The sequence below is a fragment of the Lepidochelys olivacea genome (genome assembly GCF_965140295.1).
Source record: "Lepidochelys olivacea isolate rLepOli2 genome assembly, chromosome: 11".
In the NCBI taxonomy this organism is placed as follows: Eukaryota; Metazoa; Chordata; order Testudines; family Cheloniidae; genus Lepidochelys; species Lepidochelys olivacea.
The window spans coordinates 56,962,287-56,975,247 of NC_140421.1; the positions used below are offsets into that span (position 1 = coordinate 56,962,287).

Consider the following 12,961-nt stretch of genomic DNA (forward strand, 5'->3'; position numbering starts at 1 on the left):
AGAAAACTGTGATACGACCTCCGCTCTACAGGGGAGAAGAATGCATAGGTAGCTTTGCTGTTAACCATGCCCCTTGATTGAGTCTTTATTCTCTCTCTCTCCTTTTGTTTGCAGGACCCAGAGCCAACAAAAAATCCAGAAATTAGAGGCAGAATTGGAACAGTACCAGGCCAAAATGGTTGTCATAGAAACTCAGCACAATAGTCAGGTAGAGACCAAGTTTTTCCAATGATAACAGGTTGGATTAGTTCTGTGGTACTGAACCATCCTGCTTTTTTGGAAGATGGAATGTGGGGGAGTACCTGCCAGGAAACTTACAAGGCAAAATCTGTAAACACTGGGGTAGATCATTTTATGGAGATTATAGAAAGGAAGTTTTACTCCATCCAGAGATGCCTTGAGAGAGCTAAACTTCCAACTGTCTTCAAATGGGAACAGAGAATGTGGACAAAGGTTTCTGAAATGTGCATTTCCTTCTCATGAATATCTTTATTTTGTTCTTCACATTCTCTTTACCTCTCTTTTTTTTTGGGGGGGGGGGAGGGGGAGTGGGAGTAAGAGGGGGGCATTGCTGCTTGTGTTTAAACTTAGAAATATTTAGTCTAGTCTTCTGTCTTTTGCTGGAGGCATTGGAGGCATCTCTTCGGCCATGTCTATACCAGGAGAAACTTAAAATAGAATTGTGTTTTAAAACCTAACACTTAAAGACAATTTTGCCCTTAATATAGACAGGGCAGTTGTTAGTGTCAGTCATGGTTATGTCTACCATGGACAGCCTTCACTTGGAAGGAAGTTTGCTGTCTTGTGAAGCCTTGATGGAAAGCAGGATGTGATGCTTGGTCTTCTGAAATTGAGTCTAAGGACTTCCCACAGGCCACCAGTTGCCCTCAATCGATAGTCATCAAGCAGAGGCTGCTAACACACCATTTGTATTTGCCAGAGTTCTAGTCGAGCGAATTGACACTGACTGGGAAAAAGATCCCTTCTGTTCTTACTGGGGAGTTGGTGAGGGAAGGAGTGTTTATAGAAGTTCTTCTCATTCAATTAAATATAAATTAGATCTCTCTCTCTTTACCCCTGAGGTGGACCCACTTTGTAAAGCACTAGAAGTTGCTAGAGCAGACAACAAGAAGCTTGCTTTGAGTTTGGAACAAGCTCTGCAGGCCAATAGTACCCTGCAGAGCAAGCTGATACATACTCAGGAAGAAATGAACAGGAAAGAAATTGAGCATCAGCAGTTGATGGCCTGCAGGTAAGAACAAGTGCAAGGTGCCGTGGCTGAGGAACACTTTGCTTTTCCATTTCTAGCTGCAGAGCTTGTGGCCCTTTCCATGCTTTTGTCAGTTGCAGCAACAATCTCTGTGGTGTGGCTGTTGAGCTTGGTGGATTGATGGACTGGTGCAAAGCCCTCATGAACGAGCCGTTTGCCTGCTGATGCAGTGACTTCTCCAGGCTCCTCTGCAGTATTGGAAGGCTGCAAATGGAGCCCAGTCTTTCCTCTGGGCTGTATGTGTGGCGCAGCCCAGAATGCAGGAGCACTATTCTGCTGTTTGAGTGAATATGCCTGCGTGGCTGGCAGCACTTGCCACTGACAGCCTTGCAATATGGCTGTTGTTCCTGTACTGCCAGGAGGGGATGGGGGCGGGGAAGGAGTCTGCCTCCTGGGAACTGCAGGCTGCTTGCTGATAGGAGTTGAGGAATGTTATGAGCTGGAGCAGTCCGCCTCATTCTCCTGGGAGAACTCTGCAGGCTGGCCTAGAGCAGATGCCTCTGAGAGGAAAGCCTCCCTCAGACAAGGAGAATCTGTCTTGTATTTCTGTTTGGAGCTGTTGTTGAGGAAAGAAATGTGCTGAACGTGCAGTTGGATGAACAAATTGAACTGGCCTCCTGGACTGCCATGCTTCAAAAGCTAAGTCAAATCTTCATGGCGCACGTAATGTGGCAAAATGAGGCCCACCCAAGCACAGAAAATATTTTTGGACCATCACTTTTTCTTGCTGTTTTCTTTTTGTGGCCAGGTCTTCCCACTTGTAGTGTTTATGAATTCATTCAGTATGGTTTATTTCCTATAGCTTTTGTCTTCCTTCTTTCCTGAAAGGGAGCAGCTAATTGAAGAAGCCACAATGGAAGAAAAGCTGTATACCGAACGCTTGGAGTCCTTGAAGAAGCAGTTTCAGACCGAGCGAGAGGCTACAAGGAAAGCAGGTCACAGGGAATCTGCTGAGGTGAGGAGGGGCAGAATTGCAAGATTCCTTCCATGGTCAGTTTCCCGAGAAGAGCTCTGCTTCCCAACAATAAGAAAACAAAAGTGATCTATGACACTTCTTGTCCCCCTTTTGTGTTGCAATATCACTTGGTAGCAACATAAGAGAGTTTTGGCCTGCAGTGGACAAAGTGATGCTCTGGTGGCTGTAGCATAGTTAGTGATGTATTTATCACGTCTATCCCTCCCCTTTTGTTTTTTGTGCAAACCTAACTGTATTTCCCTCTAAGGCCTATGGAATAAACCAAAGATTAATTAGAATGTGGTTTCCAGGAAGGACCAAAAGGCTATAGTTTGAAGGTTGTATGATGTTTGATAGCAGCCTCCAATTATTGCAAAATCCTTGTCATAAAAACATGGTATATGGAAGAGAAGAGGCAGTAAAACAGTGGTCTCTGCTTCTTTGGTCTGTCATGGGCTATATTCTTTCTATGATCTGTGTCCTCTGACCTTACAAGAATTCAGAAACCCAGAGGTTAACCTGTGTATTCTTTCATTCCCTATGAATAACTGGAAGATCCAGCTTAACAGCTACTTACCAGAGACTCTCTTCTTGGTGATATTCACAGGAAATACATGTCTCTGATTACCCTAGCCAGACATTTTTGGGGATGAACATGAACTAACCTCTTCTATATGCCTCCTAGCTGAAGAAAGCCCTGGAAGAGGCTTCTTCCAAATCAGCTGAAGTGTCCCGGGCTAACAGGGAGCTGCGGCAGAAAATAATGGAGTTGGAAAAGTCCCTGGTCAGTTACAGGGGGAAGCTAAAGAGCCAAAGTGCTCAAATCAGACACTACTTGGCCTCCAAAACTAACAACATCCAGAACACAGAGAGGATAAAGGTTTGTGCAGATACCTTTTCACTCTGAAAAACCCCGTTCATACACCATCTCTCCTTGTAATGGGAAGAACTACTGCTGTCACTGCAGTGGGGCCAGGCCAGGATACTGCCACTGGTATAGAAAAAACCTGGTGCCAGTAGGAGTCTGATAGTGTCAGTAACAGCTGGGAAATGCTCGTCTTTTGTGTCTTTTTTTCCCTACATTAAATGCTCTTTTTGCTATGGAATCACTCTATAGTTCGACAGATCACTTCACGGTAGTCCTTTGTTTCCCAGTTCAGTGGATTGGATAAGGCATCTTTTTGCCAATAGGTCATGTTGAAGGGAAGGGCCTACAGCTTCTGGCCGCCTTTTATAAATGAGTGATTTCCAGTCAGTAGAACACTACTGGGTGCTGGGTGCTTGTGCCTCCCTCTCCCTGTCTTAATGAAGATCCTCTGTGCTGGGCTCGAATGCCACTCTGCTGCCTGCTTGTCCCCAGCAGAGCATGTGTTACTCCAAATCTCAGTCACACAGTAAGGATGGCGTTTGGAGCAGCCCAAGCTCTGTCACATTAAACAATTTCACTGGAGCTTCCTCCTTTCATTTAAAATTATTTTCAGGAGATTGAATCTGAGCTGAGGCAAATGGAACTGATCAAGGAGCAGTATCAGAAAAAAAACTATGAGCAGGTGGGAGCTCACTATACAACTTCCCCTTTCCATTAGATTAGAATCTGCATGTGGTCACTGAGATCTCACTTCCATGCCATCTCTAGTCACAGAGCATCCAGAAATTCGTGACAGAGTTAACAAGTCTTCAGAGTGAGATGCAGACCTTGGCCAAAAACCAGCATGAAGTGGCAACACGGAACAGGCAGCTGGAGGCCCAGCTGGAAATGGAGCAGAAAATGCGGCGGCAGCTAGAGAACCAATGTCAGGTAAAATGCTCACAGCCTTGGAAATACAGTATGATCCGTGCTGAGCTGCATGATCCTGTCCTGGGGTCTGAATGCTTATTGCCTCTGAGCATGTTGCTGGGCCATAACTGTAGGGTCCTATTGCCAGTGGTGGGTGCTCATTCCCATGCCAAGGGGGCTTTTATAACCTCTCTTTATAGCTGTTTATTGGAGCATGGACAGCAATGTATGGCATGGGCTTTTATGGAACTGAATATTTGACCTACTGGGCTGGGAGTTATTCTACCAAAACTTTCCAGTCCAGATTCCTGCTCATTCTGTTATATAGAAGTGGTTTGTGTTATGTCCTGTATGAACAAAATAAAGAGAGAGGTCTGGGTGTTATTTTTCTCTCTCCAGAAGCTAGATGATACAGTCAAACACTTGAAGAAATGCAAAGAGGAAACTGAGCAGAAACTGAAAGAAGCCAGTGTAGAATCGGAACAGGTGAATACAACAGTGGGAAAGAAGAGATCCTCTGGTACAAAGCAAGAGTTATCCGTCCTTGGGGATGACAAGATTTGTTTGTGGGACATGCACTGGGAGGCCCTTTAAGTGTTAAGAACAAGCCTTTGATGAGGTGGGAAGTAAGGTGCAGCCACAGTCTATTTCTCCCCATGGTCATTGGCTAGTGCTTATCCCAGGCCCTTCTTCTGTTAGAGCTCTTAACAGTCTCCTATACAAATTATTATAGTTTAGTTAGGCCTGTAAGAGGAAGTTCTCTCCATTTCTGTCAGTTTCCACCTGGTTCAATGGCTTGTGGGTATTGACAAGTTTAAAACACCTGCACATCTGTCCTCTCCATTAAGCAGTGTGAGCCGCTATATTGTACCATTTTGAATAACATTACTCCAAACCACCTCTTTTAAAGGTGAGTCACATTTCCCCATGCACCTCATCGCTTATTGAAAGCCGATGGTATTGCACAGTAAAAGTCCAAAGCACAATACCTTACAGAAGTGTTACAGTAATTTGGTTCCAAATTGTACAGTACTGTAGTTATTTCACAAGGGAGCTCTCCAGGGTAGGTAAGGGAGTAAGTAATAAAGGTCCTTTAAATTCAAACTGCACAGTACTTTGTAGCAGTAGTAGGTGGATAGAAAGCTGGCTAGATTGTCGGGCTCAATGGGTAGCGATCAATGGCTCCATGTCTAGTTGGCAGTCTGTTATCAAGTGGAGTGCCCCAAGGGTCGGTCTTCGGGCCGGTTTTGTTCAATATCTTCATTAATGATCTGGAGGATGACGTGGATTGCACCTTCAGCAAGTTTGCAGATGACACTAAACTGGGAGAAGACGTAGATACGCTGGAGGGTAGGGATAGGATACAGAGGGACCTAGATAAATTAGAGGATTGGGCCAAAAGAAATCTGATGAGGTTCAACAAGGACAAGTGCAGAGTCCTGCACTTAGGACGGAAGAATCCCATGCACCGCTACAGACTAGGGACCGAATGGCTAGGCAGCAGTTCTGCAGAAAAGGACCTAGGGGGTACAGTGGATGAGAAGCTGGATATGAGTCAACAGTGTGCCCTTGTTGCCAAGAAGGCCAATGGCATTTTGGGCTGTATAAGTAGGGGTATTGCCAGCAGATCGAGAGACGTGATCGTTCCCCTCTATTCGACATTGGTGAGGCCTCATCTGGAGTACTATGTCCAGTTTTGGGCCTCACACTACAAGAAGGATGTGGAAAAATTGGAAAGCGTCCAGCAGAGGGCAAGAAAAATGATTAGGGGACTGGAACACATGACTTATGAGGAGAGGCTGAGGGAACAGGGATTGTTTAGTTTGCAGAAGAGAAGAATGAGGGGGGATTTGATAGCTGCTTTCAACTACCTGAAAGGGGGTTCCAAAGAAGATGGATCTAGACTGTTCTCAGTGGTAGCAGATGACAGAACAAGGAGTAATGGTCTCAAGTTGCAGTGGGGGAGGTTTAGGTTGGATATTAGGAAAAACTTTTTCACTAGGAGGGTGGTGAAGCACTGGAATGCGTTACCTAGGGAGGTGGTGGAATGGCCTTATTTAGAAGTTTTTAAGGTCAGGCTTGACAAAGCCCTAGCTGGGATGATTTAGTTGGGGATTGGTCCTGCTTTGAGCAGGGGGTTGGACTAGATGACCTCCTGAGGTCCCTTCCAACCCTGATATTCTATGATTCTATGATCTGCATATAGGATTGTCCTTAACAAGAGTTCTTGCTAACACATGATGTGAAATAACTTGCTAATTTTACAGCATTTGTCGTTCTTTAAATGATCCTGGTGCCAGCACATTGCCAAGCAAAGGCCATGCTGTCTCCCCTCTTTCTTCTGTGGTTTGCTGTATTTAGCCTCCATTTTACTCTCTTCCTCTACCACCTTCTTGATGCTTTTCCCTCTAGTTAGAATTGTTTTCTCTTGGGCTAGTGCCAATGAGAGGCCCATTAGTTACTCAATAAGGGGGTAACAGCAGTGCAGTGTGGACCTTTCCACCCCCTCCACCATGTTGTAGGAAGGAGGCCAGGATGGCCAAGTGGTGTGCTCTATGCTTACATAGAGGTGGGAGATTTAAAGAAGTCTGGATTTGAAATCTTGCCTGTCTGGTGTGCAGCCCAGAAGTTGAAACTGCTAACAGTTCTCTTTCTGACTCTAATCACTACTCTCTTCCTCAGATCACAGCTAACCTGGAGGAAGCTCACCACTGGTTCAAATCTAAATTTGACAGCCTGCAGCTAGAGCTAGTGAAAAACAAACAGCAGAATATCCCCAGTGAAAGGAACTATTGCAAGGAGGTAAATAAGGGAGTTGCTTTTACTTTCAAGGTAGAGGTGCATAGTTAATGGAAGGATGAGGAATAGGGAACAGCCTGTAGTAGAGTTCCCTGGGTATGTTAGAGGAGCAATGGTATGAGTACAGGCAGGCCATGCTGTTGCAAGGAAGAGTGCTGGCACCTGTTGAAGTGAAGGTAATAGCAAGGCCATGCAGGACTGTAGCAGGTGTTTCCTATGCAGAGGTGAGTATCAGTGCCAGAAGAAAGCCAACACTGTTTTGTTTGAATGCATATAACATGGGCAGGAGAGTTTCTGGAGAACTATAAGAAAACTCTGCCCCTTTGTGATGTTCTGCTGTATGCAGAGCAGGAGCAGAGAGGCGTGATCTGCAAACAAAACTTCCCCACCTCAAGCGAGGGGAAGAGCAGACCTCAGACCAAAATTTTCCCTGTTTCCTATCTCATTTATTTAGCAGGTTAAAGGTGACAATCAGAATTTTGGTTTCTTAAGCCCTGTTGATTTCTGCAGTTCCCATTAGCCCCCACCTCTCTCAGCCCAACTAGCATCTCCTTGGGGCAGGAAAACACTCTCAAAGGAGTAAGCCCCTGGACAAAGGTTTTGAAGTTTAGTTCTCTAACTTTTTGCTGATGTTTCACAGAATGTGCTTATTTGGTGGGGAGATGACATTTGTTGAACCTACTAGAGCCAGGTGGAGACAGGAGAGGAATGAGGGAGCCCCTTTCTCTCCATTTTCCATATCCTGCTTCTCTCCAGCTATATTTTAGGTCTGATTAAGCTCCTACCCAAAAAACTGTATTGAAAATGAGTGGCTGTAGTGTGCCTTCTTCTCTTGCTTTTCTCCATGACTGCTGCTATTCTCCTCCGACACTCATCCAAACAGTTCTGTAAAGACAGTTCTCCTTACCTTGTTTTGTATGCAGATCTCAGAGCCTTTGTCTCTTACAGCTGTGGCAATTCCCAGAGAGCTGTTTGACCTTGCTCTAAAGATGTATCTTGAGCTGCTGCAATCTCTGTATTTTCTACTGTTCATTGGGAATGAGAGGGGATAATCAGTTTTCATCCAGTACCCTGTCCTTTAACAGATGGAGAAGGAAAAGGCCATGAAACTCCCTAGCCAAGCCTCCCTGAATCGCTGGGAGACTAAGCAGCAGCTCAAACTCATCTCCAGGAAGTACCAATCTGAGCTAGACAGGAAGTGATGTCATCTAACCCAGGAGCTTCCAGGCTGCCATCCCACCCTGCACTTGTGAACACCACAGTTCAGACCAGATCTTCACATGGTGGAAGATGAGCCCTAAGGTTGAAGTATCTTGATCTATAAGCATCTGCATATTTCAGAAGATTTTTGAGTGGGTGTAAGCAGAGGTCCTGTATGAACTTATGAACAGGGTCTGCTCTGATTCAGTGAGGAAGATCCTTCAAATAAAATGCACCTTGACTGGCTGGCTGATGGGAGACCAGTGCAGACAGGTTTTGGAATATTAAATTGTGTGCTCCAGTTCAGCTTAGCTAATAAGTCTCACCTGTCTGACACATACTGGAATGTATTATTTTGTGAGGTAGCTTTCCATTTCCCCCACCCTAACATGGCCTTTGAGTGGGACTAGTTTGCTTAAACACTTTATCATGGAACTCAGATTAGCAAAACCATAATTTATAGCAAAGAAATTATTCCTATCTCTAAAGCTTCCTATACAAGTAAGTTTATGTTCTGGATCTTTGTCTCCAGTCACATCTCTCATTTGTGTTTTAGCAGCTCAAGAGGAGGGGAGTGGGTTGGAATGAGCCCTGCAAAGTGAGGAGACATCGTTATTATTGAGAGCTCAGATTGTTGTGCAAGGATTCTGCCTATCCAGGGGATGGTCTTTTGGATTCCTAGGTTGGTGATGGTAAACTTGCTGAAAGAGGGCAGTTGTCCACTGTTGGATACTGATGGTTACCTGACCAGTACAGGGAGGATCCCTTCTTAGCTGATGGGAACAGCTACCATTAGTAGCAGTAAAAGGAGCCCTGGGTCTGGGCACTGAGAGGAGGACAGTGCCCTTGAGCAATTGCAGGATCCCTGTCTGCCCAAGGCTCCATTGCTGGAAGGTGCTCCATGTGGGTGTGAGAGGCTGCCAGGCAGAACACCTTGCACCATTGGTACCCATGTGATTAATAGAGTTGATTAATTCTGCACCACCTTGGAACAAGTTACCCAAAGGGCAGGTGGTGTCCACAGCAGGTGCTATACACTCGTAGTTGCAGTGGGTTAAGACTTTAACTACCATTCCCTTATGATATAGAAACGAACAATTTTCATCCACTGTTCAATTAATGAGCACTTCTGAGTAGCTCAGATTCCCTCCTTAAAACTCAGTCTGTCTTGGCTTACGGTGTAACCCAGCTACATCAGATGTGCTGTTACACACCTAATTTTAATAATTACAGTGCTGTTTCCTCCAGTTGTCTGATCCATTTGTTTTTGTGGGGCTAGTTTGAAGCTCTGTGGGGCAAAGGCTATGCCTTCTTCCTCTGTGGTGTGTACAGAGCCAAGCATATTGCTGGGACTTGGCAAATAACAATCATTCCACCCATTTTATATACCTACATTTGTCATATAAACTTAATTATGCTACAACAGCCTGGACCATTATTTTAGGACCTGGTCCTGCCCCTATTGCTGTCAAAGGGGTATTTTGCCATTGACATCAGTGAAAACAGGATCAGACCCTTAGTGATTAAGCACCTGATTGGAAGCCCATTAAAACTAATAGGTATCTTTCATTAACTTCATGGCTCAGATCCTGTTATGTTGCTGAAATTCCTAAGCAGCAGAAGTCTTCAATACAACCTTATGTTCCTCCTCCCAATCTACCACTGGCGAGCTGAGTTTCTGCACACCACATCACTTCTGAGTGGTGGGGTTAAAATGAGCTTATGTGTAGGATTCTGTTCCATAGCCCTGTTCTCCTCTCGGGTCAGTATCAGTAGTGTAGTCTAACTCTGCCAACGTTAGCACCAAGCTGTAGGCATAGCCGGAAACCAACCTAGCGTGGCACTGGCTGCCTTATTTCACACTTCATCTATTTGATCTCGTTAAGCTATGTGGCTGTTAATGACAAAACACACTGCCCTTCATCTAAAAAGAGATGCTATGAGGTATGGTCCAGTGAGGGAAGACAGCTCCAACTGCTACCATCCAGTTTCCTTTAGTAGTTGTTGCTACCAAGGAGCCATTGTTTTAGTGATTAGTGGGTAGGGATTCTTTCTTTCATCAGGCCCTCTTTTCACAGATACAGGACACTGGAGTGCTGTGTGTATAATTGCTGTGTATAGATATCTGCTTTGTATTTAAATAGTCATTAAATCTGCTTTAATTAATACTTAAATAGTTGCAGGTTGTCATTCTAATCCATGGTACATGAAACCTATTATTTCTTTTAAACAAGTACCCAATAAGCACTTGTCCTGAGGTGTTTAGGACTGAGTGTGGTGAGACTTAGACGCAGTCTAAGCATAGAGTAATACTTACGCTGCTGTAGTGCTTTTCATCCTAACCACTAGCCTGCTACAGTAAAGCCCAGAGGATGGGGAAATGCCTTGATGTTCACTGAATAGTTTTTGCTGAATACTCCCTTCATCATGGCGGGAGGAGCAGCATGACAGGAAGGCAGGATACCACAGCCTATCATAACTACGTAGTAAATTGATAAAGGCAGAATACAATTACCTTAATTTTACAGGAACAGTATGGTTAATGCTGTTCTTAGAGACAGCACCCTGGGCTTGGGCAGGAACTCCGTTTTGTGCCTGAAGCAGGGGACGGGTGCTCCTAGTACCATGCTGGGGCACTGACACTGAAGGAAGAATAGCAGCTCCAGAGTCACCAACCAGCCTTTCCTGCAGGGCACAGCTATTCCCTGCCACCCTGCACTGACCTGCCACTGCCTTCTGAGCCCTATAGAATTAGAGCAAAGATAGCTAGGACTGCACTTCTGAGAGGTTCTGGGCTGGGTGGTCTCCATAGTTCTGAAGGAGAGGGGAAAAAACCAGCTTTTTTCTAATTAGATATGTCTCACAGTACACAGTTATGGGTTGGACTTCCCCCCGCACTCAATGAAGATAGGAGCACACATGCTGTTGAAAGCCATGGGATGTGTTCTTTTAACTCAGTTTTATGGCATGGGATTTCCAAAAGCACCCAACTCTTTCTAAAAATTGTCAAATGGGACAATACGACAGCGGAGATCACTTTATTTTCCCCACTATTGGAGTTGTGGTTTTAAATTCATTGTAGTAGTTAGAGTTAAATTCAGACCTTAACTTTTCCACCACCTGCTGAATATTGGTAGGAGTAGATGTACAGTGGAGTCACATCTTACGCGGGGGTTAGGTTCTAAAGTCAGCACGTAAAGCTAAAATTGCGTATCGTCAAAATTACCCTTGAAAATCCCTTAAATTGCCCATAAAGTACAGTATACTGTACATGGTTTTGTGTATACAACCCTGTACAGTAATATGTATAAATGTATACACTAATGTACAGTATAAAGAGTACATATGCAAAATATAATTTTACAGTAATGTATTTTTAATTACGGGGGGTTGACGGCTTGATGTCGATCCAGGAGGATGGATGTGATGGAGAGCGAGTCGTAGACGAAGTGGTTGGCTCTGGTTCAGCTCAAGAAGTTAACTGCGTAGGCTCATCTGCTGCTGGTTGTTTTTCCCTTTAAAAACATGGTGATCGGCAACTGTCGCTGTTGTCTCTTGAGCTGCTCAAACATTTCTTGGTATGGTCTCAAATCATCCATAAAATACTACGTGTGATTTTGAGGCTTCGTTCCATAGAGGGATCGTATTCAGAAATTAAATCATTCTTCATTGGCAGATGTAGTTTCACCAGTCGCTCCACATTTTTGAGGTTGAAGCGGTTCCTAAAACTGTTAAGCCAACCTTGGCTGGCTTTGAATTCCTTCTCAAAGGCTGTCCCTCTTCAGCGGGAGGTTTGAACAGCATGTAGAGGCTAAGAGCCTTTTCTCGCAACGTGTTGCCATCGATAAACACACGTTTACAGTTCACGTCTTCCAGCCATTAGTTTAATGCCTTTTCAGTCTTCACTAAAGTCTTAACACGCACCAAGCTCATCACCTTAGCAGTTATTGGAGCACTTGATGCCACAGCTTGAAGAATTTCTCTCTCTCGAATCTAGATGGCACAGATGCTAGATTGGTTGCGGCCATATTTACGCGCCACGTTGGAGACCAACATACCATCTCTCAGTAAGTCCAACACAGCCAGTTTTTCCTCCAGCGTTGCAACAGATGGCTGTTTCTTCGGTTGAGCACCAGATGAAGTAGTTGGCTTGAGTTTAGGGGCCATGTTGTACGAAAAATATGTATCTTTAAACACTAGAATCACACTCAGCGTGGCGAGATGCTCACACTACGAGAGGCAAGCAGGAACTGAGACCAACTGAGGGAACAGCAGATTCATGTCTCCCATCTCACGCTCACTCCGGGGCATATGCTCACTGAGTGGAATGGTCGATGGAATCGCCCGCGCTATTTACAGGTATCTTGTTATTTTTCTTTTTTTGCCGAGCGCATATAGTTGAATTTGCATAAGTTAAATGCGCGTATGATGCAACTCACCTGTACAACTTTCATTGACACTGCCATACTGTAAATGGATAATCAGGATAAGAACTATGAGCTGCCATGGTAAGTCGTTATAGGAAGTGTGAAATTTCTACTAAACAAACATTTTCTACCTCAGTAATATTTGGAAGATGGCAAAACTAAATAAAAATATGCTCACTTATAGAGCTATATAGCATTACACAGCATTAGACACTGTTAGCCCTTACTCTGGATCCATGGCCTTCAATGAAAGTACATACATGTGAGAATAGCAAGCAGCTTTCTAATGGTCATTCCCAGTATCACTCAGACAGAACACATTTGTGGTTAGGGTTTGAGGACAAGGAGTAGACACTTTTGTAAACAACCTTCTAGGGAGGTCCAAGCTACCCACCACTATTGTATCTAAGCACACTCTAAGAACAAGACTATCCAGGTAATTAAGCCCAATATTGTAATAATTTATTATTTGATACAGAACGGTCTACAGTTTAAAGTAAGAAAATAACTTGGGAAAGGAATATCAGAGCTGG

At 44.4% G+C, this 12,961-nt stretch overlaps 1 protein-coding gene across 12 annotated transcripts in view; it reads left to right on the plus strand.

The window, feature by feature from the left end:
* The window catches only part of CCDC150 (coiled-coil domain containing 150), a 51,666-nt gene that overhangs the window by 37,816 nt on the left and 889 nt on the right, over positions 1-12,961 (plus strand). For 4 of the 12 annotated variants that reach the window (XM_084643624.1, XM_084643613.1, XM_084643617.1 and 1 more), the window contains 9 exons: positions 115-208; positions 1,083-1,252; positions 2,099-2,225; positions 2,911-3,105; positions 3,707-3,775; positions 3,862-4,023; positions 4,402-4,488; positions 6,685-6,804; positions 7,887-12,360. In XM_084643624.1, coding sequence (XP_084499750.1) covers positions 115-208; positions 1,083-1,252; positions 2,099-2,225; positions 2,911-3,105; positions 3,707-3,775; positions 3,862-4,023; positions 4,402-4,488; positions 6,685-6,804; positions 7,887-8,003 — 1,141 coding nt within the window. In that variant the 3' untranslated portion in view covers positions 8,004-12,360. Of the gene's footprint in view, positions 1-114; positions 209-1,082; positions 1,253-2,098; positions 2,226-2,910; positions 3,106-3,706; positions 3,776-3,811; positions 4,024-4,401; positions 4,523-6,684; positions 6,805-7,886; positions 12,361-12,961 lie in introns of those variants that run through there. The other 8 variants (XM_084643620.1, XM_084643618.1, XM_084643619.1 and 5 more) reach the window with 8 other exon arrangements.